General features: G+C 46.3%; 1 protein-coding gene across 1 annotated transcript in view; it reads right to left on the reverse strand.

The window, feature by feature from the left end:
- Positions 1-341: 341 nt before the first annotated feature.
- LOC134339238 (Krueppel-like factor 1) overlaps positions 342-27339 on the reverse strand; it is a 54862-nt gene continuing 27864 nt past the window's right edge. The window contains exons 2-3 of the mRNA XM_063035579.1: positions 17827-18832; positions 342-2553 (exon numbers count right to left, since the gene is read on the reverse strand). Of these exons, the coding sequence (XP_062891649.1) occupies positions 2378-2553; positions 17827-18832 (1182 nt within the window). The 3' untranslated portion in view covers positions 342-2377. The remainder of the gene's footprint in view (positions 2554-17826; positions 18833-27339) is intronic.

Genomic DNA, 27339 nt, shown 5'->3' on the forward strand with positions numbered 1-27339 from the left:
GTACCATGTGACCAATTAGTCTACTAACCCATGTTGTTTTTAGAGTGTGGGAGGTGGCCAAAGCACCCAGAGGAAACTCACACCATCACGGGGAGAACGTGCAAACCCCTTGCAGATAGTGGCAGGGACTGAACCCAGCTCACTGGTGCTTTAATTGCATTACTCTAACCACTCTGCTACCATGCAATTTGATCAGGTTAGTCACCCCAAACCAAACCTCATCTTCTTCCATTCATGGACGCAGACAGCAAGCCTTACAACCTTCCCAAGGCTTGGAACTACTGCCATCTTTACTGTGCATTGCATTCGCTTCATTTAAAACTTCCCTGCAATGGAGAGAGGATAGGTTGAATCTATGCACGTAGCAGTCCCAATTGACTGTATTCAAATACTTTATTTCAGCTTAACCATCAGGGCAGAAATACAAAATAAACACCCACCCTAATTAGACAAGATTTATTGCTCCATAGTGATCTATTTACATTGTTTGCTCCTTGAACTCGATGCTATTTACAGTGGGTCCAAGAAAATGCTTCATACAACAAAACATTGAAATCCCAAGGACAGACCAGAGCCCGAATGGAAATTGAGCCTAATTAAAATCATCCTGGAAAAAGAAGTGGGACAAATAAGGGAGCTGGGATCCATCTCTGACAGAAGGTGGGTCAATGGGATGTGTTGGTAATCCAGATTCTCCCCACATCTCCCCAACCCATCTTTCACATATTCCTGAGGAATAAGTGGGATTGGGAATATGAGAAGTGGGATTGGAAGATTATGGGGATATTTGGATGGGTGGAATTGTCAGATGTAAAGATGGGAAGGTAGAAAGGTGGGACTGACAGTATGGGGATAAATCTTTTAAAGACGTACTCAGGGCCTCTTTAAGATGTCACTGGAGACCTTTGACCTGTCTCTCCATCTCTTCTGCTAGAAGCAGGTTTAGAGGGGCAGGTTGAACTCTGCAGTGAACGCCATTGCCTACCAGAATAAACTCCTTGGGCAGGGAGACGAGACTAGCAAAGTCACGAGAGGCCAAGAGAGGGTGAAGAGGAAGGAAAGGAAAGCGTGTGATGTAGTGGCTGTTGATTGAATGTAATTGGCAGCTGAATTAAAGAAAAACTAGGGGGAAAATTATTTCACTCTACAGGTGCCTGGGGTTCAGAACAGAGAGGAGGTGGAGGCAGGAAACCTAACCAGGCCCCAGTGCATGTGTTCCAGAGGACGACAATACTCGATAACAAGCTCATTCCTTGGAATGTAGGACAATGAGGTGGACCTTAACAAAGGGTTTAAAATTATAAGATGCATAGAAAGGGTGGACGATAACAGTCTCTTCCCCAGGGTAGAAGAGTCCAAAACGAGGGGGAATAACTTGAGGGTGAGAGGGAAAAGATTCAAAGGGACCTGAGAGGCAACTTTTTCCCCCAAAGGGGGTGAGTATATAGAATGAGTTGCCAGAGGAAGTGATTGAGGCAAGGACAATAGTATCATTTAAGAAGCACTTGGACAGGTAGGTGGTGGGGCTTGGAGAGGTTAGGCCGAACACAGGGAATTGGGACTAGCTGGACGGGCAGCATGGACTTGGTGGGCTGTAGGGCCTGTTTCCATGTGGTGTTACTCCACGTGTCTTCCTGCAGGTGCCTTCAGCTGTGTGTCTGTGGACGCTTGTGGGTAGCTTGCAAGGGATCTCATTGCGTTCACCAGAATGGCCATTCAGTGCTGGATTCCAGTGAGTGCACATCTTCATGGAGTCACAGGCACTCAATGGCCCCAGCTTCCTCCAGCGCCGTGTTGTGTGGAGGAACTGTAGGCTACACAGGGACTGTACTGAAAGACGCCAGACCCGCTCTCTGGAGGACCCCATCTCACACTCACACAACGTCAGCTCCAAGGAAATTGTGCCTCGGCCAACACCAGGCACACAGGGCTGGGGCTGAGTTCTCAGGTGAGTGTACAGGACCATAGGCAGAGGTCTCCACTCCGCCTGTAGTTTGTGCCCAGGTCGGGAACAGTGTGAACCTGTGCCCTTTGGTGGGGCAGAGTGGCTGGGGGGTCCACACGAGTCATGCCAGGACAGCGGAGCACACAACGCCAGCTCATGACCAGGTTCCTGTCCTTTGTAGTGGGGAAGAGGTTCTGTCTGCTTCCCAACCATGGAGGACAGGTGCCCAATAACGCACTGCCTTCAATCAGCTTTCCACACAACCTCCTCGCCACAGGTCTCCGCACCGCTGAAAATTTCCACCCCCCTCCCCCACCCCCACTTGTGACTGATGACCCCGTAGGTCCGTCCACGGCCCCGCCTCCTCAAGTGGTCGGTTGTAGGGAGATTGTCCATGTGCAGCAGGGCCACTTGTGGGGGGAAACGGGTAGTTCACATGTGCCTCTTCATGTGGAGAGCCAGGTGGTCCGACCGGGAGAAAGCCCGCTCGCAAAGATGGCACTGGAAGGGGCGGTGGCCTGTGTGTTTCCGGAAATGGCGGGTCAACTCATCAGAGCGGGCAAACTTCCAGCCGCAGCCTTCCCAGTTGCAGTGGTAAGGCTTCTCTCCTGCAAAGGGGAAACATAGGATTGTTAACAAGGGTGACAGAAAAATGGAGGGCTGCGTAGGAGGGAACGGTTAGATTAATGTTACAGCAGGGAAAAAAAGTTGGCACAACATTGTAGGCCTGTACTGTACTGTTTTATGTCCATGTAACATAGTCTTACATCCATTCTCCATTCATGCCCTTCCCTCCTGGATTTCCTGATCATAAACCTAGTTCAAAAAGGCAACTCCATCATCAGAGATCCACACTATCTGGGCTATGCCTCTCCTAACAACTACCATTAGCTAGGTGGCACATACTTACAAACTTTTTGATCTTCTGCCTGATGGGAGAGGGGAGATGTCTGGGGTGGGAAAGGGGTCTTCGACTGGCCAACTGGAAGTGAAGCAGGTCTCTGTCCAACTGGAGAGGAGACTCAACAATTGATTGGTGGAAAATAAACTCAAATTAGCCACTCTCTTCTCAGGTTTTCTGTGTACAGTCTGATTATTGTCTTCAGGAGGAGGAAACTAGAGGTCCATGAGCCAATCCTCATTGGGAGGATCAGAGATGAAAAAGGTCAGCAACTTTAAATTCCGCAGTGTAATCATTCAAGAGGATCAGTTCTAGGTCCAGCACATAACTCCCATTATAAAGAAAGCAAGGCAGCACCTCTACTTTCTTAGAAGTTTGCAAAGGTTTGGCATGTCATCTAAAATTTTTACAAGCTTTTATAGATGTGTGGTGGAGAGTATATTGACTGGTTGCATCATAGCCTGGTATGGAAACACCAATACCCTTGAACGGAAATTCCTACAGAAAGTTGTGGATATGCTCCAGTCCATCATGGGAAAAGCTTTCCCCAACGTTGAGCACATCTACATGAAATGTTGTCATAGGAAAACATTATCCATCAACAGGAACTTTCACCACCCAGGCCATGCTCCCTTCTCGCTGCTGCCATCAGAAAAAAGGTACAGGAGCCTCAAGACCACAGCACCAGGTTCAGGAACAGTTGTTACCCCTCAACCATCAGGCTATTGAACCAGAGGGGATAACTTCACTCGTCCTATCACTGAACTGTTGCCATAACCTATGGACTCACTTTCAAGAACGCTTCATCTCATGTTCTTGATGTTTATTGATTATTTATTTATTATTATTTAATTAATTCCAATTTCCATTCCGATGTGTCGATCAATGGCCTCCTCTTGTGCCAAGATGAGGCCACCCTCGGACTGGAGGATCAACATCTTATGTCAACTGGGTACCCTCCAACCTCATAGCATGAATATCAATTTCTCCTTCCAGTGAACAAACTTCCCCTCCCCCCTCACCCTTCCTCTATTCCCCACTCTGACCATTTACTTCTTCTCACCTGCCTAGTATTATTTCCCCTGGGTCTCCTCTTCCTTCCCTTTTTCCTATTCTCCAATCTCCTCTATCAAATCCTTTCTTCTCCAGACCTTGACCTTTCCCACCCACCTGGCTTCACCCATCACCTTGCAGCTATCCTCCTCCCCCTCCCCCACCATTGACTCAGACATCTCCCCGATTCCCTCTCAGTCCTGACGAAGGCTCTCGGCCTGAAATGGCAACAGTTCACTCTTTTCCATAGATGCTGCCTGGCCTGCTGAGATCCTCCAGCATTTTGCGTGTGTTGCTCTGGATTTCCAGCAACTACGGAAATTCTCATGTTTGTTTATTAGTATTATTATTACTAACATTTTTTCTTTCTTTTTGTATTTGCACAGTTTGTTGATTTTTTTTTGCACATTGGTAGTCGTGTGCCGTGATGGGTGCAATCTATCATTACCAGCTCATCAACGATCTGTTCACAACTTCCATGTTCATTGTAAACCTTGGCAAATTTTCACAACACAACTGGGATAAATCACCACTAGGCGACCATACTCCAGAAGGGCCTGTTTCTATGCTGTATCTCTTTGTGACTCGAACCAAACTACCAATACGCCTCTGCGATGTGGGAAGAAACCAGGGCACCAGCTGGAAACACACACAGGCACAGGGATGGTGGGGAAGCCAGAACTTTTAAAGTTGACAGTAAAAAAAAAGTGTTCAAACCTGACCTCAGTTCTGTCTGTGTGGAGTTTGCATGTTCTCCCCATGTCGATTTACAGTCACCAATTAACTTGGAACTGTCACAAATTACCCCTAGTGTGTAGGTGAGTAGTGGAATAGCGGGGAATCCACTGAGAATGCATGGAGAATAAAACATGGAATTAACGCAGGATTGGTGGAAATGGGTGGGTGATTGTCAGTACAGAATCGGTGGGCTGAATGGCCTGTTCAGATGGTATGCATCACAGTACATATGACAATAATAAACCAATACCATAATACTACTACATGTGCGGTGAGTGATGCACTCGTGTTCCTGCAGCTCTTTGTCCTTCCACCGCACCTGGACTCCTTCCAGAAGTGAACTCTCTACTTGCCCACCAAAAAGCACCAACACACAGTTTGATAAACTTCACCTCGCAATTATTTGCCCTTTCAGCAATTTTTTTTTTAAAAGGAGATAATGATTCCCTTCACTGGTCACACGTACATCAGAACGTACAGTGAAATGCCTCATTTGTGTCAATGACCAACACAGTCCGGGAATGTGCTAGGGTAGCCTTTTGCTATGCTTGGTCGGAGAAAACCCCCATGGTCACAGGGAGAACGTACAAACTCCCAACAGACAGCAATGACAATTGAACCCAGGCGTCTCGCACTGTACCTCTTTATGCTAACTGCTACTCTACTGCGCTGCCCTTTCATGCTATTTTCATGTCCTCCTGGAGTTTCTCAGTGAGCTCAGCTCTTTCTGAATTTGAAATCATCTGCAAATTTAATACTGTACTTTTGATTCCAGAATATAAAGGTAAACTTGAAATAAATCATTTGATAGGGACCTAATCCGGGTTACTGAAGTTATAAAGACAACAAGGCATAGGAGTAGAATTAGGCCACTCAGCCCATCAAAGTGACAAAAGATTCCTTCCCATTATCCCGCACCCCACCACCTGTCTGTTACACAATCTGAAACAGAAAGATGAGGGTTCAAATCTTAACCAAGAGACATAAAATTTAGCCTATGCTCTGCGTTCTGGAGGGAACAACACACTTTGCAGGGAGACCATCAGTTTCTTGAAAATGTATCTGGAAGGAAGGCGGGGGGGAATGAAACTGATGTTCTGCAAAACTCTGATGGAGGAATTCAGCAGCTCAGGAAGTATCTGTGGAGGCAGAAGAATAGGACACTTGCCTCACTCCTCCTCCTCACCTCCATCATGGTCATTACCCTCTTCACCATTGAGGGTGTCTTCAAAAGGTGATGGCTCAGGAATATGGCATCCATCATTAAGGATCCTCATCATCCAGGAATTGCCTTCTTCTCATTTCTACCACGAGGGAGGAGGTGCAGGAGCCTGAAGACACTCACTAAACGTTTTAGGAACAGCTTCTTCCAGATATCTGAACAGTCCATGAACTCAAGAACACTACCTCTCTTTGGCTGTTTTTGCACGACTTATTTTTTAAGAAAAGTATTGCACTGCACTGCTGCCGCAGAACCAGAAACTTCACACACATGTCACGACATACATGTGGGATGTGGCAATTCCTGAGCCCTCTAGCCACCCAGAAAACTACATCTACACCAGGTGCACTAAGCTGCACCTCCCCAAGGAACACGCTGAAGAACTGGAGCTGCAACTCAATTACCTTCGGCTGTTAAGGGAAAGTGAGGAGATGATAGAACTGAGCTACAGGGAGTTAAGTCACCCCTAGGTTGCAGGAGATAGGTGAATAGGTGCCTGTCAGGAGTGGGAAGGGAAATCTGGTAAAAAGTACCCCTGTGGGTGCTCCCCTCAATAACAAGTATAACGCTTTGTATACTGTTGGGAGGGATAACCTACTGGGGGAAGCCATAGCGACCAGGTCTCTTCCCCTGGTGCTGTGGCTCGAGGGGAGGGGGTCTGAGGAGGAATGCACTGATGTTAGGAGATTCCATAGTCAGAGGAGTGGATAGGAGAGTCTGCAGACATGATAAAGAAATCCAGATAGTATATTGCCTCCCAGGTGCCAGGGTCAGGAACATCTTGGATCATGTTCACAACGTTCTAAATGGGGAGAGTAAACAGCCAGATATCATGGTCCATATTGGTACCAATGACGTAGGAAGGAAAAGAGAGGAAGTCCTAAAGAGAGAATTTGGGAGCTAGGTAGAAAGTTGAAAAGCAAGACCTCCAGGGTAATAATCTCTGAGATTGCTGCCTTTGCCACACACCAGTCATAGGATGATTTGGTAGATGAATATGTGGCTGAGGAACTGGTGTGGGGGGCAGGCTTTCGGAATTATGGATCATTGGGATCTCTTCCAGGGATGGCATGACTTGTACAAAAGGGTAAGGCTACACATGAACCAGAGGTGGACCAATATCTTTGTGGGCAGGTTTGCTCGAGCTGTTGGGGAGGGTTTAAACTAATTTGGCAGGGGGGTGGGAACTGGAGTGATAGGGCTAAGGACAAGGGTGTTGGTTTACAAGTAGAGGTAGTGTATAGTAAGACTGTCACGAAGTATACACAAATGATGGGGCAAAATTGCAGTCAGTGGGATGGGTTGCAGTCTAAAAGAGAGGACAAAATTGAAAAGGGGTGACCAATACAGGACTGAAGATGTTATATTTGAATGCACACCGTACACAAATTAAGGTAGATAATCTTGCAACGCAGTTAAGTGATCAGCCGGTATGACGTTGTGGGTAACACGGAGTCATGGCTGAAAGACGATTGTAGTTGGGAGCTTAATATCCAATCTATTGAAAAAAAAACAGACAGAGAGACAGAGCAGGAGGAGTGGCTCTGCTGGCAAAAAAAAAATGAAATCAAATGTTCAGAAAGAGGTGACATAGGATTGGAAGATGTAGAATCCTTGGGGTAGAGTTAAGAAACTGCAAGGGCAATAAGACCCTGAAGGGAGTGAAAAACAGGGCTCCAAATAGCAGCCAGAATGTGGTCTACGTATTACAGTGGGAGATCGAAAAAGCACGTCAAAAAGACAATGTAACGTTAATCATGGAGGATTTCAATATGCAAATAAATTGGGGAAAATCAAGTTGATGATGGATTCATACATAGAACATAGAATAGTACAGCACAGTACAGGCCCTTCAGCCCACAATGTTGTGCCGACCCTCAAACCCTGCCTCCCATATAAGCCCCCATCTTAAATTCCTCCATATACCCGTCTAGTAGTCTCTTAAACTTCACTAGTGTATCTGCCCCCACCACTGACTCAGGCAGTGCATTCCACGCACCAACCACTCTCTGAGTAAAAAACCTTCCTCTAATATCCCCCTTGAACTTCCCACCACTTACCTTAAAGCCATGTCGTCTTGTATTGAGCAGTGGTGCCTTGGGGAAGAGGAGCTGGCTATCCACTCTATCTATTCCTCTTATTATCTTGTACACCTCTATCATGCCTCCTCTCATCCTCCTTCTCTCCAAAGAGTAAAGCCCTAGCTCCCTTAATCTCTGATCATAATCCATACTCTCTAAACCAGGCAGCATCCTGGTAAATCTCCTCTGCTTCCACATCCTTCCTATAGTGAGGTGACCAGAACTGGACACAATACTCCAAGTGTGGCCTAACCAGAGTTTTATAGAGCTGCATCATTACATCGCGACTCTTAAACTCTATCCCTCGACTTATGAAAGCTAACACCCCATAAGCTTTCTTAACTACCCTATCCACCTGTGAGGCAACTTTCAGGGATCTGTGGACATGTACCCCGAGATCCCTCTGCTCCTCCACACTACCAAGTATCCTGCCATTTTCTTTGTACTCTGCCTTGGAGTTTGTCCTTCCAAAGTGTACCACCTCACACTTCTCCAGGTTGAACTCCATCTGCTAAGAGAGAATTTCTCTCATTCCAAGACAGAAATTGTGGAATTCCTCTGAGATGACTTTTGGGAACAGCTTGTGGTTGAGCCCACTAGGGGATCAGCAATTCTGGATTGGGTGATGCATAATAAACTGGATATAATTAGGGATCTTAAGGGTAAAGAAACCCTTAGGAAACAGTGATCATAATCTGAGAATTCACCCTGCAATTTGAGAGGGAGAAGCTAAAGTCAGATGTATTGGTACTTCAGTGGTGTAAAGGAAATTACAGAGGCACAAGGGAGGAGCTGAACAAAGTTGATTGCAAGGAGACACTAGCAGGGACGATGGCAAGGCAGCAATGGCTAGAGTTTCTGGGAGCAATGCAGAAGGCACAGGATAGATACATCCCAAAGAGGAAGTATTCTAAAGGCAGGATGATGCAACCGTGACTGGCAAGGGAAGTCAAAGCCAACATAAAGGCAAAAGAGAGGGTATATAATGGAGCAAAAATTAGCAGGAAGTTAGAGGTTGGGAAATTTTTTTAAAAACTAACAGAAGGCAACTAAAAAATGCCATAAGGAGGAAAAAGTTGAAATATGAAAGTAGGCTAGCCAATAACATCAAAAATGATACCAAAGGATTTTAAAGTATAAAAGAGCAGCAAGAGTAGATATTAGACCACAGGAAAACAACGCTGAAGAGATAATAATGGGGGACAAACTGAATAAGTATTTTGCATCAGTCTTCATTATGGAAGACACCAGCAGTATACCAGAAGTTCTCGAGTGTTAAGGGGCAGAAGTGAGTGCAGTTGCTATTACTAGGGAGATGGTGCTTGGGAAACTGAAAGGTGTCAAGGTAGATAAGTCACCTGGACCTGATGGACTCCAGGGTTCTGAAAGAGGTAGCTGAAGAGATTGTGGAGGCATTAGTAATGATCTTTCAAGATTCAATAGATTCTGGCATGATTCTGGAGGACTAAAAAATTGCAAATGTCACTCCACTCTTCGGGAAGGGGGGGAGGGAGACAGAAGACAGGAAATTATAGGCCAATTAGCCTGACTTCAGTGGTTGAGAAGATGTTGGAGTTGATTGTTAAGGATATGGTTTTGTGGTACTTGAAAGCACATGACAAAATAGGCCAAAGTTAGAATGGTTTCCTTAAGGTAAAATCTTGTCTGACAAATCTGTTGAAATTCTTTAAAGAAATAACAAGCAGGATAGACAAAGGAGAATTGGGGTACGTTGTGTACTTGGATTTTCAGAAGGCCTTTGACAAGATGTTACACTTGAGGCTGCTAAATGAGCTAAGAGCCCAGGGTATTACTGGAAAGATATTAACATTGAGTACAATGTAGGAGATTACAGAATGAGTTTAAAGGCATTTTGAGGGAACAGATAGAGTTACTGAACCTGTTCTATTAAAAGGTCAAGGATTTGAAATGTTGCCTCATGATGTTGTCTAACTAGCTGATTGTTTCTGGCATTTCCTATTTTTATTTCAGGTTTCCAGCATCTGCGGATTTTTATTTTGGTTTTTCAAAACCCGCCGTTAGAAACTGAGCAGCCCCTAGGCAATTTTGAGCTTAGATGGAAGAAGACTGTGCAGTCAGCTTTAGTTGGAAAGGGGATGCTGCTCACTCCCTGTAGGTCACTAACAAATCCAGGCACATGTGACACCTACAGAGATGCAACGTCCTGGGTTCTGATGGAGTAGAGATAACAGAACTGGTCTTGGGGCATAGAGCGCCCAAGGCAAGTGGATGAAATCTAAAACTTACATGAAAATCAAAAAGAAAAAATGACAACATGCTGGAAATTTGAGATAAAAACAGGAAATACTTAAAAACACTCAGCAGGTCAGGCAGCATCTGTGGAGAAAGAAACAGTCAATAAATGAGGTCAAAGACCCTTTGTCAGTACTGGCAAAGTGAAATTAGAATAAATGATCATTTGAAATTCACCTCTCCCCTCAGTCCACCAGCACCCAAATATTGGTTAACCTCATTAGCGATCCTATGACAGAGAAATGAGTTTACAGCACCTTGCATTACTATAGCAATTTTAACAAAGTAAAGTATCCACAAATGTTCCATTACAGAGAGATCCTATAGAAATAGCCACGAAGCAGAAGATCCAAGAAATACAAACAGAGACTACTCAACAGGAACAGAATGGAGCAATCAGTATCAATTACTTACATCAATCCTACACTCACCCCATTTAATTCCCCCCACATTCCCATCAGCTCCTCACAGTTCCTACCACTCACCCATGTACTCAAGACAATTTAAAAGCCAAAGTCAAAGCAAGTTCATTGTGGAAGTCTGTATACATTACCATATACTACCTTGAGAATGAGCAGTTAATTTACCTAGTGGTCCACACATCTCTGAGATTCAGATTTATCATACGTACAGCGAAACAGACAGTTTATTGCAGCCAGGAGACGCAAATCCTGCAGAAGGGTCTCAGCCTGAAACATCAACTGTCTGTTCATTTCCTTGGATGCTGCTGAGTTCCTGCAGCATTTTGTGTGTTTTACTTCGAATTTCCAGCATCCACGGAATTTCTGGACTTTAATGCATTGCTTGCAATAACAACCAACACAACCCAAGGTTGTGCTTGGGGGTGGCTCCACACTCTGGCATCATCCAGAGTGTGGGATGTGGGAGGAAACCCACATGGTGACAGGCAGAACCTGCAAACTCCACACAGACAGCACCTGAGCTCAGGGTAGAAGCCAGGTCTCGGGCAGTGGAAGCACCACCATGCCACCCTCAGGAGATCAGGAGTAGGTTTTAAAGATAAAGGAGGGTGAGGCAGCTGTTCTAGTGGAGGTAATCGCGGAGCATGGGTGGAGGTAGCTCAAGGCACGCCTGCTTGCAGCTGTTGACTGTAAGCCAGGAGGCTGCTAGCAGAGCAGGGTGGAGATGCGGCAGAGTTGTTCAACCAGAGAAGCTGGTTTTTTGTGACCAGTGGAGGCTAGAGAGAGCCAATGGAGAGATCTGTCGGAGAATTTCAAAACTGAGGCTTGTAACCGCACAAGAACTCATCCAGCCCATCAAATCCACAACAGCTGCTAGCAAGGTCAACTCCTCAATTCCCCCCCCCCATTCTTTCCCTTTCCCCTGCAAGTTGTCCTATCTTCCCTCCAGAAGATATTCAAGGTCGCCTCAACCCCTTGAATTGAATTGACTTCATTTCTTACATCCTTCACATAGATGAGGAGTAAAACTCTTTGTATTACATCTCTGTCTAAATGTGTAATTTATAGTAATTCAGGTAGTGAACTCCGGTTCATACAATCAGAAATATCAAGTAGTAAATGCGTGTGCAGCTCTCTGGTGAAAAATGATATTTTATCTGTTAAATAGGGGCCGTGGACAATTTCTGATTTGATGGAGATAGACGTGAAAGCACAGAGGAACATCTGGAGAAATCTCTGAAACGCCCATCCGCTGCTGTCGTTACTGTGTGGTCGGGAATCTTTCGGAGGGTAGGCCTCAAAATCCCCGGCCTCGCCTGCTTTCGGTGACCGAGAAAGAGGTTGAATCGTTCGGACAGAGATGGCGCTCGGTGTCGGAGAGCTGATCAGAGCTCGAAGTTTACAGATGACTCAGAGTCGGATTGTGGTCGGCATGGCAGGGAGTTTTTCTTCCCTCTCCCGTCTGCGTGAGATGTGGGACATTTGAGAAACTTTGAACTTTACTGTGCTCACGGACTTTCTTCATCAAGTTACGGTATTGTTACACTATTTGTAACTATATGTATAATTATGTGGTTTTGTCAGTTTTTTTCAGTCTTGGTTTGTCCTGTGTTTTTGTGATATCACACCAGAGGAAATAATGTATCATTTCTTAATGCATGCATTACTAAATGGCAATAAAAGGGGACTACGTGTCTTCATAATCTAATCTAATCTAAATCAAGGCAACTGGACTTGCTGTGTTGTCTAGAAGATGTTTTGCCACTCATCCAAGAGGCTTCTTCAATTCTAATCAATGGTGGGTAGTTTCCTGGTTTATAACCTCTGAGTTGCTTAAAGGTGTAACAATCAGATGAGGGTCGTTAAGAGTCACAGAAGTAATGAGAAGGTCGTTAGTCTTATCTTTGCATGGATGGAGGTGTGAACCATTGTGGAGGTGCCAAGGTAGAGATGTTAGGACTGCGTCGTAAGTAACTGATAGGTGGTGTTGTATCCCACTCCCTCTGGTCAGAGATGGGTTTTCCATATTGACAAAGATAGCTTCTTTAAAGCCTGATTTATACTTCTGCGTCAACTCGACGCCATAACCTATGCAAGAGGCCTACGCGCGTTGTGAGCATTTATACGTGTGCGATGGTGTGTCCGCGTCACTCTGCAATTCGGGCACATCGCACATGTGCACACACCCGCCCGTGCAAGGCTTCCTGGTCATGGTAGTCTTTCTCGGGGTAAACAAGAAGCGAGCGTCTTTTTTCGTAAAAGCGAAATGTGTCCTCCATAATTTCGGAGGTCTGTAAAGCTTTACGGAAAGCGTCGCAGCCAGAGTTCCTTCCCTGCCCTTCAGTCGCCCAATGGGAAGCTATTGCAGTGTAGGATGAAATGCGATGCTATCAAGCAGACCAATCACAGCTGTTGCGTTCTGCGTTGCCGCGACGTGCAGTTACATTTTGGGAGAGGTACGCGTCAGGCTCTGGCATAGGGATCCGCGTCGGCTCTGCGTAGGGTTTGCGGCGACGCCGTACTTACGGCGTCGCGTTGACGCAAAAGTATAAATCAGGCTTAGCCGCTCTTTCAAACCATCTGTCCTCCCTGCCCAAAAGGTGCACACTGTTATCAAAGGAATGCCCCTTGCCCTGTAGGTGTAGGTATACAGCCGAGTCTCAACCCGAGGTGTTAGCCCTTCCTGTACAGAGGGGGTGGGGGTAAGATACCAGCAATCAGCAATTTACAGTACAGTCCTAACGTCCCCACCACAGTTCACACCCTCTCAAGACTAATGACCCTCTCATTACCTCTACGAGTCTTAACAACCCTCACCTGATTGCTATACCTTTAAACAACTCAGTTTATAAACTGGGAAACTACCCACCACGGATTAGAATTGAAGGAGCCTCTTGCGTGAGTGGTGGAACATCTAGACAACACAGCAAGTCCAGTTGCCTAGGTATACTACGGCTTGCTATACAATGACCCGGACGACTGAGACAAACAATCAGAAAGAGATACAGCTTGGAAACATGCCCTTCGGCCCACTGAGTTTTTGCCAATTTACACTTATCCTGTTCTTCAGTTCAACACTGAACTGACCCCACAACCTACACACTGACTTTCAAGGACACTACAACTCAAGCTCGCGGTTTTATTTTTTTTTAAATTATCATTGTATTTGCACCGTTTGTCTTTTACACATTGGTTGTTTGTCAGTCTTGGCGTGCAGATTGTGATTGATTCCATTGTAGTTCTTAGTTCTACTGTGAATGCTGCAAGAATATGAATCTCAGGGTTGGAGATAGTGACATATATGAACTTTGTTAATAAATTTACTTTTAACTTTGATGTTATTCTCCCCATATTTCCACCAACTCCCGCCAGATTCCACTTTTCACCAAGTTTATAGCGGCTAATTAACCCACCAGCCCCCACAATTTTTGGGATGTAGAGCAATGGGCCAGGGATACCTATAGGGAGAACATGCAAGCTCCACACAGACAGTGCCAGAGGTCAGGATTGCACCCAGGTCTCTAGTGTTGTGAGGCAGTGGCTTTACCCGTGGCACCAATGTGCAGGCACATCATCGCTCTTGGTTTAAGTCTTTTCCCTCGCAGTCTCTTCAAGGATCAACTTTATTCGCCATGTATAGTTATATGCATCAGGAATCTGCTGTGGTGTGTTGGTGCGACTTGCAACAAAACACCAACATATATCATAAAAGAATTATATAAACACTCAAGTTAGAGGTTAAAACACAGATATGGAATAAAATGTGCATAAATATATAATTTAAAGTTAAAGTCTGTCCCGAGCCTTGTGGTCCATCAGGCCAGTGCTTACGCTGGTTTCTGTGGGGTGGAGTGACTGAGAGTACGAGACTCCCCACCCCGGATAGGACACCAGTCTATCGCGAGGTTAACCCCCAGCATTTGCCGGTACCCTGGGTGGACAGTGGAGCAGCGTGCGGTTAAGTGCCTTGCTCAAAGACACAACACGCTGCCTTGGCCGAGACTCGAACCCACGACCTTCAGATTGTGAGCCCGACGCCCTCACCACTTGGCCACGCGCCATATAAATATATAATAGCAGCATCTACCTAAAATGTAAACAACATTGTAAGAAGTTTAAGGTGTTCACAGTGTAGTGACAGGAGTAGCAGATAGAAGGGGGTGCAAGGGAAAAGACTAACTAGAATGGTTGATCAGATTAACTGCCACGGGCAAGGTTAAAGTGGCATGAAGTTTTTGTTTTGTTAGGCCTGTAGCGCTTTCCAGAGGGGAGCTTTTGGAAAAGCCAGTTTGCTGGTGGGTAGAGTCTATAATAATTTTCCACCTGCAGATCCAAACTCTAAATTTGTTCCCACTGGTCCTTGAACATCTCCATCTGATCTCCCTCCCCAAACCATCAGGTCCCCTCCAAAACTTCCCTTAGTCTGAGAACAACCACCTTCTCCAGTCCATCCTTAGAGCTGAAATCCCTCCTCCCTGAAACCAGCTCATCTAACTTTTATTTTCCCCCCCTGTAGGAACCTTCAACAAGTTCTAACTGGTTGCTGCAATTCCTAGACAACATCCAACAGTGCTTAAAAACATGAGAGATTCTGTAGGTGCTGGAAATCCAGAGCAACGCACACGGAATGCTGGAAAAGCTCAGCAGGTCAGGCAGCGTCTGTGGAGTGGAATAAAGAGCTGATGTTTTGGCCGAGACCCTTCATCACGACTGGAAAGGAAGGGGGAAGAAGCCAGAAAAAGGTGGGGGATGGAGAAAGAGTAGAAGCTGGCAGGTTATGTTGTATTTTGGGATATCATAATCAAAGAGACAGGTAGCATAGAAATAGTCCTTTCAGCCCATTTACATTAGCCTATCCCAATCCCATTTACCTACACATATGCTTACCTTTCCACACCTTGCCTATTCAAGTACCGTCTAAATGCCTCTTGTACTTGATTGATCACCATCTCTGCCAGCACGTTCCAAATACTAGCCACTGTGTAGAAGAACTACCGCCACAAATCAGTGGTTCATTGGTCTAGAGATATGATTCTCCATTAGGGACACGTATAGACTTATGTGCAAGAGGTTGCAGGTTCAAATCCCAGTTGAGCCCTGTTGAGCAGACTGGTTAGCGTAACGCTATACAGTGCCAGCGACCAGATTCACTGAATGAGCTCAGCAGGTCAGGCAACATCAATATACTTTGAGCAACATACATCAAAGTTGCTGGTGAACGCAGCAGGCCAAGCAGCATCTGTAGGAAGAGGTGCAGTCGACGTTTCAGGCCGAGACCCTTCGTCAGGATCAATATACTTTATTCTTTGATCACAGCATCTGCAGATTATTTTGTGTTTACGACCCGGATTCATTTCTGCTGGTGAGTATAAAGAGACCGTTCGTTCTACCCATGACCATGTGGAATTCTTCTGGCTGCTCCGGTTTCCTACCACACTTCAAAGACCTACAAATTTAGTATGTTAATTGGTCACATGAGTGTGACTGGGTGGCATAGGCTTGTTGGGCCGGATGGCTGTATCTCATTTTTTAATCTCTAAATAAATTAAAAATCCCTTTTAAAAGTCCTTCCTGTCACCCTCAACTTATGCGCTCAAGTATCATGGGAAATAGATGCTGACTCTCTAACCCTATCGAAGTCTCTCCTAACCAGCAACAAGCAAAATGCTAGAGAAACTGATTGGTGGAGGGGAGGGAATGGATCAAGACCCTTCACCTGGACAGCCGTTCATTGAGGTGTGCCTCTTGTAATTTTATGTCCCTCTCCCTCCGTTTCCTTCACTCCAGGGAGAACGCACAGCCAATCCGATCTCTCCCTATACTGTACCTAAGGAGCTGGTCTGACAGGTGGCAGATAGACTTCAATCTGAGGAAGTGTGAAATGATGCATTTGGAAGGTTAAACTTGAAGACAGAGCAGAAGATTAATGGCATGATTCTTAGCAGGGTGGAGGAACAGAGGGATCTTGGAATCAAAGTCCACAGAGCCCTCAGAGTTGTTGTGCAAGTTGATAGGGCAATGTATTGACCTTCATTTGTCAGGGCTTTTGAGTTCAAGAGCAGCGAAGTAATGTTGCAGCTCTATAAAGCTCTGTTTAGACCACACCTGGTCACCTCATTGTAGAAAGGATGTGGAAGCTCTGGAGAGGGTACAGAGGAGATTTACCAGGATGCTGCCTGGATTACAGAGTACATTTTATTGGGAAAGATTGAGTGAGCTAGAGCGTTTTTCTTTGGAGTGAAGGAGAGAAGAAGTGACTTGACAGATGTGTACCAGGTGATAACGTGCATATATAGAGTGGACAGCCAGTGCCAAAGCAGCAATGGCTAATATGGGGGGGCATAACTTTAATGTGATTGGAGGAAATAGCATGGAATGGATATCAGAGGTAGTTATGGATATCAGAGGTAGTTTTTTTTTAAAAAACACACAGAGTGGCAAGTGCATGGGACATACTGCCAGGGGTAGTGGGGGAGGTAGATACATTAGGGATATTTACAAAACTCAAGTAACCACAAAGATGATAGAAAAATGGATGGCTATGTGGAAGGGAAGGATTAGGTTGATCTTGGAGTAGGTTAAGGACAGCACAACACTGTGGGCCAAACTGTTCCATGTTTTAAGCACAAAATAATCTGCAGATGCTGGGATCAAAGCAACACTCACAACACGCTGGAGGAACTCAGCAGGTCGGGTAGCATCCGTGGAAAAGATCGGTCGACGTTTCGGGCCGGAACCCTTCGTCAGGACTGTAGAGGGAAGGGGCAGAGGCCCTATAAAGAAGGTGGGGTGAGGGTGGGAAGGAGAAGGCTGGTCAGTTCCAGGTTCACAAAGGCCTCTGCCCCTTCCCTCTACAGTCCTGTCGAAGGGTTCCGGCCCGAAACGTCGACCAATCTTTTCCACGGATGCTGCCCAACCTGCTGAGTTCCTCCAGCACGTTGTGAGTGTTGTTCCATGTTTTACATCTCAGGGGGAACGTGGAAACCCAACACAGGCAGCACCAAGGTCAGGATTGAACTGGGGTCTCTGGAGCTATGAGGCTGCAGCTTTAGACTCAACCCAGGCAATCTCTGGGCAGATCTTCTCTGCACCCTTCTCAGCTGAACCATCAGTTGCAACATTTCACTACCTCCAAGTGCACCCAAGCGCGCGCGCGTTCGCGTTTTCTCTCTCTCTCCCTCCCTCGTTACCTGTATGGGTGCGAAGGTGGGCCTTCAGGTGGGAGCTCTTGGTGTAGACTTTTCCGCATCCGGGGTATTCACAGTTGTGGCTGGCCACTCTCTTCCTTGCCCAGGTCTTCCGAGTCCGCTTGTGCTTGGGCTCCTCAGCGACGCTGGCCGGCAAGAGTGGGGAGGCTGCCGAAAGGATGGGGGTGTGCCCAGGTAGGGCCCCCTTGAGGTTGGACGTATAGAAGTGGATATGCCCCTGGTACAGATGGGGGGGCTGCTGGGTGTAGTAGGAGGGGTTCCGGGAGAGCAGGTGGTAGTTGTGGGCGCCCTGCTGTTGAAGTTGGTGCTGGTGTTGATAGTGCTCGGCAAGCTGGTACTGGGAGACCTGCTGGTCCCTGGGCTGGGTCCTTATATCTCCAGGAGCCTCTGCTACCTGGGGGTAGAAGTGGCGGACAGGATGGCACGTCAGCATCAGGCTGGGCTTGTAATCCACCAGGGGCCTGGCACCAGAGCTCACTGGCACCATGCGGTCCGCTTTCTGAGCCCCAGGACCACCACTTCCCATTGGCATGGGGGGGCAGGTCACCAGTCTCTCCCTCTGTGGCATGGTTGCTCCCTGATCCATGCCCCCCAAATTGGTGTAGGTCTTATTTCGGGGGTCCGCGCATACCGCCTGGGTGTCAGGTCTCAGCTGGCTAGTTTGGACGTCGGTGGACAAGAGTTCAGCCACGAGGCTGGTGGCTGGTGTGTCTGAGCTGTTCCAGTCCGTGGGCTGGTGGGCCACCCTCTTGAATTTGCCACCACTGCCCTCCGGCATGTGTGCCAGCGGGTGACCAGGGGCCACGGGTGTGCCAGCACCAGTTTCTGCACCAGAAAGGTCTGACAGGAGGAGATCCAGGTCCAAGAACGAGCCAAAGTCTTCGTCCTCGCGCTTGATCTGCTCAGGGGCCAGGACCAGCCGGGGTCCATCTCCGACAGGGTTCTTGCCGGAGTTCTGCTTCGTGGAATTGTCCTCGACCTCCCACCACTGAAACACAAAGGTTAAGAGGCTCAGTGATAACGTTTGATTGCAATATTCCTGCATCAGACCTAGTCCCTTGAAACCCCTGCTCTCCTGGGTACCCGGGTTACAGGCTGTCCAGCTATTCATACCTCTGGCCAGGCCACTACCTGGTCCCATCTCCTCTAGACCTAGATGAAACATTGTCCCCTAAACTGTCCATTTGCAATTTCTAATCTTTCCACCGTTGTCAGGTCAGACCTATTGTCACAAGTACGACTATGGGGAGCTAGAGGTACAATGAAATATCTGCTTGAGACAGCATCACAGGCACAGACAACACACAGGGATTAAATTATGCTTGAATTATAGCCGGTGAAGCAAGAGAGAGAAAATCATTCTGCAAAAATTAAGACCTTAATGCAAATTTAGAAGACACAGAGACAAGTCTGTGGTAGTGCTAAAGGTGATCCATGGTACTCCGGTGCTGAGGGAGGGCTAGGGTTTTACAGGTCGATTAGAGTACCTGATGTTTGTAGGAAAGTAGCTGTTCCTGAGCCTGGTGATGTGGGACCTCATGCTTCTGTACTTTCCGCCTGGTGGCCTTGCCTTCTGGTGTTCAGGCTCCAACCCATGGACCACCATCCCTAGACATCGACACCCTTCTTGCCTCTTAGAGGCTAGCTGTGGCCAACCCTGGCAGCTTTGAATAAATCCTAACAACGTCTTTCCAAGCTGGGAGTCAGTACGTGTCCAAGCACACTCATGTGAAGCCGCTTTGAAATGTGTTACTACGTAAAGGTACTATCCAGAAACTGGAAACACACAACAGGCCAGGCAGCCTCTGTGGAGTTAGAAACAAAGTTCATGATTCAAGTACAAGACCATAGGATCCATACTACTGACCAGCACATTCTGATACAGGGTCTTAGACTTGAAACATTAATTCTTCTTTCTCTCTCCACAGATGCTGCCTGACCTGCTGAGTGTTTCCACCATTTTCTGTTTTTGTTTCAGATTTCTGGCATCTGCAGTTTTTATTATATATAGTATTACACATATGGCTGTTCTCATCAAATGGGCAACAGTGAGAACGTCCAAAAAAGGAAGAGAATTTAATTAGGAAATCTTGGGTGAATAAACATCTAAAAGATCCAGCATTTCAGGAGGATACAGTAGATATAAACCTGGAAATAGAGTTATGGGGTCAGAGGGATACAGCAAGGAAACAGGCCTTTCAGTCCACTGAGTCTGTGCTGGCTATCAATCACCCATTTTACTCTAGTCCCAATTTTTATTCTCCCTGCATACTCATCAACCCTGTCACTTTTCTGAACATGATGGGCAGACTATATTAGTGCCAGAATGTGTGGTAATATTTGCAGGCTACCCCAGCACATCCTTGGTGTGTTGGTTGTTAACACAAACAATACATTTTACTATATTTATGTTTCAATTCACGTGATAAATAAATCTAAATCTTAAATTCAAAATCTGAACTCCCCTAGATTCTATCCCTCACTAGGGGGGATTTGGAGTGGCTAATTAAACTACCAATCTGCATGCCTTTGGGATGAAACTGAAACACCCAGGGAAGGGGGTCAGGTGGTGGGGGGGGGGGGAAGCAAAACACAGATCTAATATAGTCACAGGAAACCATACAAACTCCACACAGGACTCGACCAGCTGTCCTACCACCCAACAACCCCCATTTAACCCTAACCTAATTATGGGCTAATTTACAATGACCAATTAACTTACCAGACACATCTTTGGACTGTGGGAGGAAACCAGAGGACCTAGAGAAGATCCACACACTCCACAGGGAGGACTTACAGAGGATACTCAAACCTCCCTATCTGGCACCAACAGTCAAAGATCACTGAGGTCACATTTCTTTCCCCTATTCGTATGCTTGGCCTGAACAACAACTGAACCTCTTGACAATGTCTGCATGCTTTTAAGCATTGAGTTGCTGCTACATGATTGGCCAATTAGATATTTGTATTCATGAGCAGGTGTACAAGTGTACCTAATAAATTGTCCACTTGGTGTAATTAAGTAAATTGCGACCAAGTTGAAAATAAAGCGAAATAAATGCTGAGCCTTTTCCTTCTAGTGCAAACATTCTGGAACCAACGGAACAGGTTTATTATGAGTCATGTGAAGTCTAGTTTGATTGCTATCTCTCTCTTTTATAAACTTTGTTCCCTGTTGTGAACAATTATCATTGGCTGATTTCCTATTCCATTGCTTTCCACAGACTGGAATTAGCAGTCAACTGCCTCTAATCAGAACAATATATTCAAATAGAGACCAGCAGTTGGATAAGCTGAGAACAGAAGTGTTGTTGTCCAAGTGAGGTAGTGCAACTGTTAACCTCAGAGTGCGAGGCTCCCAGCTGTTCACTGGCTTACCGCCTGCCCCAGTAACCGGCTGCAGGAGTGCCGGGTTGCGTGACTGCTGCAGGGCGTTGGAGTGATGACGGCACAATTGGCTTACTTCCTCTGCCTCGCATGCATTCCCAGCCAGAGCTTCCTCACCACCCTCGGCTGGTCCAAGAGATCAAGGGGCTTGCCTCCACTGACGGGATGTGAGCCTGGGTCAGCGCCAGTCAGGGATAATCACCAGGGATCTGGGGGCCTCGTTGGAGAATCATGGAGGGCCCTTCAGCCCATTGTATCTGGTGCTGGCTCCCAGTAGAATAATCCTGTTCTCTGAATTTTTCCCCCACATCACTCCAAGTTATTCTTTTGCAACCCCCTCTCACCATTCCAGTTCCTTTCTTGACTCCTTACTGAAGCTGAAGTTGGGGGGAGACCAGATTAAGGTTTATAAGTTTATGCGAGGCATAGTTAGAGTGGATAAGAAGCACTCTCCTCCCCCCATGGTTGAAGTGTCTAATACCAGAGGGTATACATTTACGATGAGAGGGTACAAGTTCAAATAATATGTGCAGGACAAAGTTTGTTTCTTTAAAACACAAAGTGTGGAGGTGTGTTGGAGAGCATTCTAACTGGTTGCATCACCATCTGGAATGGAGGGGCCACCGCGCTGGATCGGAAAAGGCTGCAGAGAGTTGTAAACTCAGCCAGCTCCATGATGGACACGAGCCTCCCCAGCATCGAGGACACTTCCATAGGCAATGCCTCAAAAAGGCGGCACCCATCATTACGTACCCCCATCATCCAGGACGTGCTCTCTTCTCATTGCTACCATCAAGGAGGAGGTGCAAAAGCCTGAAGACACACACTCAACTCCTCAGGAACAGCTTCTTCCCCTCCGCCATCAGATTTCTGAATGGATAATGATCCCATGAATACCACCTCACTTGTTTTGCACTCTTTGTGCTACCTACTTGGTGTTCATTGGGACATAATTTTGACTGGAAGAAAGTATGGGAGGATGTACAAGTGCATGGAAAGTTCTGACAGGGATGGTGGTAGAGGCAGGTACATTAGGGAGACTTAAGGGACTCTTTGGTACGTGGATGATAGCGAAATGGAGGGAAGTATTAGATCGATCTTAAAGTAGATTAAAAGTTCAGCATAGCACCGTGAGCTGAACAGCCTACAAGTAAGCATTTCATTGTCACTAGTACATGTATGCACAGGTATAACAAATTCGACCTGCCAGTCTTTGTATGTAACATTTAATTGATTCTGTTGTATTTCTTTATTCTACTGTGAAGTCCTACAAGAAAATTAATCTCAGGGTAATATATGGTGACAGGTACATACTTTGATAATAAATTTAATTTGGACGGTGACATTAATTCTGGACTAATCCCATTTTTATTTTCCTCACATTCCTATCAACGCCCCTCGGAATCTGCCACTTCCCCCTGTCCCAATTAACTGGCCAATCCACACGTCTGCAGTGGGAGGAAACAGGGGCATCTTGGGGAAATCCACGCCGTGCCAGGGAGACGTGCAAACCCCACACAGGCAGCAGGGGTCAGGAGTGAACCCAGGTGACTGGAGCTTTGAGGCAGCGGCTTGGCCATTGCGTCACTGTGCTGTACAATCAACAGCGCTGTGTACAATTCCAATGTAACTGCCTACTTTTGCACTGGTTCTCTCTCTTTATAAAGCCCAAGAACTCACCCATTTCGCTCACTGTTCCCTCGACATGCTCTCTCACTTTGCAGGATTTATACACCTTTAGATACAATCAGTGGCCACTCTATTAGGTAGACCTGCTCACCAATGCACATATCAAAATCAGCCAATCACGTGGCAGCAGCTCAATGCACAGAAGTGTGCAAACATGGTCAAGAGGTTCGGCTGTTGTTCAGACCAAACATCAGAATGGGGGAAGAAATGTGATCTAAGTGGCTTCGACTGTGGAATGATTGTTGGTGCCAGATGGGGTGGTTTGAGTATCTCAGAAACTGCGGATCTCCTGGGATTTTCACGGCCTGTTAATGAGAGAGGTCAGAAGAGAATGGCCAGATAGGTTCAAGCTGACGGGAAGGAGACGGCAACTCAAATACAGTACCTAATGAAGTGGCCTCCGAGTGAATTTATCAGGTGTACATCGAAAACGTACAGTGAAACGCAGCATTTGCATTAACAACCAGCGCACTCAAGGATGTGCTGGGAGCAGCCAACTGGCATCGTCACTTATTCCAGAGCCAGTACAGCATGCCCACCGTGTTCGGCTGAACACAACAAAAGTGATCATTCCAAGTGACAAAGCAACAACAGTGAGACAGGTCCTGTTCCTCCCTCCTTCCCCACATACACAGTCCTCTAACCCCAGGATAGGCCATCCTCTTTGGCCTCCAGCCTCCAGCAGACTCACAGAATCGCAGGCATTGAGCTTTGGCTTTCCAGTTCCATGTCCCAGTATCTGGGCACCCCTTAGAACTTTGACAGGACTGGTGCACACGAACACTATGGATGCTTTTTTTGTGTCCACTTGCACCTGGGCAGTTTCAGGCTCCCAGATGGTACCTAAAGCATCTCAGCTCAGGAAGTTGTTCCAGTTGGAACCAATTACTACTGGTGCAGAAAATGTCCCACACCGCTTTTTGGAAAAATTCACAACTACAGGGAATTATGGCACAGAAGGTGGTTCTAGTTGTATTACTGCCCCACCTGGCTTCTCATAACAGCAGCAATTCCTTCCCACTCTTCGATGGAACCAGGGGAGATTTCCAGAGTACCCTGGCCAGTACTTATCCCTCAACAAACATCAAGAAACAAATGTAACCACCAAGAGTTCATGTCTGCTGTGTGGTTATTTGTTTTTGCAACACACACAAAATATTGGAGGAGCTCAGCAGGTCAGGCAGCATCTATGGAGGGGAAAAGCTGTTGATGTTTCAGGCCGAGACCCTTCATCTGCTTATTCCCCTCTACAGGTGCTACGTGATGCTCAAGATGAACAGCATCTGCAGAATCTCCTGTGTTTTTAATTTGTTTTTGTGCCTGACCTGTCACAACAAAGACTCTTCACTACCCGAGGATCCAGTGGCAGAACTGCTCTGCAGGGAGACCAGCTGCCCCACAGCTCTGCTGACCCAGGTTTAACCTCAACCTTGGGTATTGTCTTTGTGGAGTTTGCAACCTTTCTCCCTGTGACCTGGTGGGTCTGCTCCCGGTATACTGTGGTTTCTGCCAAAAACACACGGGCTGAAGGGTTAATTGGCCACTGTAAATTTTCCCCAGCGTATTGGCGAGTGGCAGAAAACTGGGTGGGTGGGAGGGGGGCAGGGAAATTGATGGGATCAGTGCAAGATTAGAGTAGGCAGATGCTTGACGGTCAGCATGGTAATGGTGGGCCGAATGGTTCATTTCCTTGTTGTATGAATCCATGACCAAAGACAAAGACTAGCAGATACTTAAAGTGCAGGCAGATAGGGTCTTGATTAGTAGTGGTGTCAAACGAAACAGAGGGAAAGCAGGGGAATGGGGTTCAGAGGAAATAAATCAGACATGATCAAATGGCCAAATGGCCTAATTCTGCTCCTTTGTCTTGATAGTCTTTAAGTTGGGACCCGATCTATGGCCATATCCGTTTTAAATGTCGACAGTTCATCCCTTCCCAGTTTACAGTGTCCAGCCCAAACACCACCCATGCAAGCCACTCCCTCGGCTACTCATTTCTGTGGGATCTTGCTCAGCATTGCCACTGTCCTGGACAGAGTGTACACCCCATTGTGGGAAAGACCATTCCTCCCCTCAGCACGAGAAAGGCCTCCCTCCCAGTCGAAAAAAAGTGTATCCCACACCATCGCAGAGCAGCTACAATGTTCCCAATGTATTTAGTCAAAAACCTGGATAAACTCACTTTTAAAACATTTATGATTTTATTGCTTAATTAATGAATAATTGAGAAACGTATGTTTATTCTCTGCTGTAGCATGTCATTGTGCAAGTCATTTGGCACGGGTCCAGAGCTAGCAGGGAGGCCCTGACTATGTTGCAATGTCAGCTAGCAGATTCCGATCTGTGCTCAGACTTGTCCGTGTATCAAGCATCTTCTTGGCTTCTTGGAATGAAGAGAGGTTGGAGACGCAGCAAGGAGAGAGCGCTCAGCCCCAGGGAGGATTAGCTGTGTTGGTGATGGCGGGGGCTCTAATGCTCTCTGTTTGGAGCTGTCTTGGACGAAAACCACATAAGCTTACTCTAGTGATCCTACGTAGATAGGGTCTTACTCTATCTGCTTCAATAATACCCCGATTCATCCCTCCCTCATGGACGAGGAAGGTGATAATGCTAATTATATTAGGAGCGTTCCTGAATTAAAAAGCATGGATATCAAGGGTTACAACCAGACCATTCCCCAATACATAGTTTGGGATTTCTGCCAGGCAGAACAGGAGAAAGTGCTGCATTGATGGAGATGCCCAGTTTCAGATGAATCTTCTCCCTCAAATGGATGCAAAAGACTCCTTGTCTCTATTTCGGCTCTCAGAATAAAATGATGTCCTTAAAATTGAGATGAGGAGGAACTTCTCCACCCAGAGTGTAGAGAACCTGTGAAGGTCATTGCCGCAGACAGTTGTGGAGGCCAAGTCATTGGGTGTACTTAAGGCAGAGATAGGTAGGTTCTTGATTAGCCAGGGCATCAAAGGGTATGGGGTGAAGGCAGGGAGTGGAGATGACTGGAAGAATTGGATCAGCCCGTGATTGAATGGTGGAGCAGACTCAATGGGCCAAATGACCTACTTCTGCTCCTATATCTTATGGTCTATATTTAAAACAGAGGACTGTAGGTTCTTGATTACAAAGGGCATCAAAGGCTGAAGAAAGAAGGCAAGAGAATGGAGTTGAGAAGGAAAATAAATTAGCCATGATCAAATAGGTAGAGCAGACTCTCGATGTCTAAACAGCCTGTTTCTGTTCTTATGTCTTATGGACTTGACCTAAAGTGCTGCAGTTACAGAAAAGATGTAGTGCAGGCAGAAAATAGGCTATGAGGGCCATGACGAGATAAGATTGCGAGGTCAAGATTTCCTCTTTATTTAAGGCAAAGATTGATTTGTTCTTGATTGACAAGGTGTTTAAGGCTTACGTGGAGAAGGTGGGAGAATGGGGGCTGAAAAAAAAATCAGCCATGATTGAGTGGTGGGGAAAACTCAGTGGATTAAATGGTATAACTCTGCTCCCATATCTTATGGTCTTGTATCTAAAAGTAGGGGCAACTTCCCTGGTGTTCTGGTATTGTCTGGCAATTAAAGCACTGCCAATTGTGGGATCTGGCTATACCTAAAATAGTTACTGTGGTTTGGTGTTACAGTATTGAAAACACTAGAAATCATTCCAATAACCACAAAGCATTTTAGGATGTCTTGAGGCCATGGAAAGTTTTGGAAGTGGGAGGAGGAAATGAAGCATCCATGAAGATTTTTGGGAGTATATTGCTCAGAGGACTGGGAAGCTCCCTGGAGATTCCATCTCATTCCACACTGGGCAGTGGATAACCATCATATAAAGCAGCAGTCTTTTCACAAAATGGCAAGGATCTTGGAAGAATCTAGGAGGACTGATAAATCTAGAAGTACAGGTACATGTTTTCATGAAAGTGGTGCCCCAGGTAGACAAGGTAGCAAGGAAGGCTTTTGCCACACCGGCCTGCAACCTTCAGAAGGTGAAACGTTATGTTGCAGTTCCATAAGAAGTTGGTGAGTTGACATTTGGAATATTGTGTTCCGTTTTGATCCTCCTGAGGGCGGTCAACATATGGAATGAGCTGCCAGAGGAAGTGGTTGAGACAGGTATATTAATAACATTTAAAAAGGTACTACACCAGATATATGCATTGGAGAAGTTCGGAAGGATATGGGCCAAATGTAAGCAAAGAGGATTAGCTTAGGTGGGAGTGTTGAACAGCATGGAGCAGTTGGGCTGATGGGCTGTATGACTCTTACTCCTAAATTGGGGCATACTTTTTTTGATGGCATTAAACAGGAACTTGAAAAGATTATTTTGGAGAGGCTGTCAGCAGGTAAAGATTGTCCTTGCATCTCTCCTGGCACTCATTAAGATCATGGCTAATCATTTCCCCCTGCACTAGCCCCATAT

This window comes from Mobula hypostoma, chromosome 29, assembly GCF_963921235.1.
Source record: "Mobula hypostoma chromosome 29, sMobHyp1.1, whole genome shotgun sequence".
NCBI lineage: Eukaryota > Metazoa > Chordata > Chondrichthyes > Myliobatiformes > Myliobatidae > Mobula > Mobula hypostoma.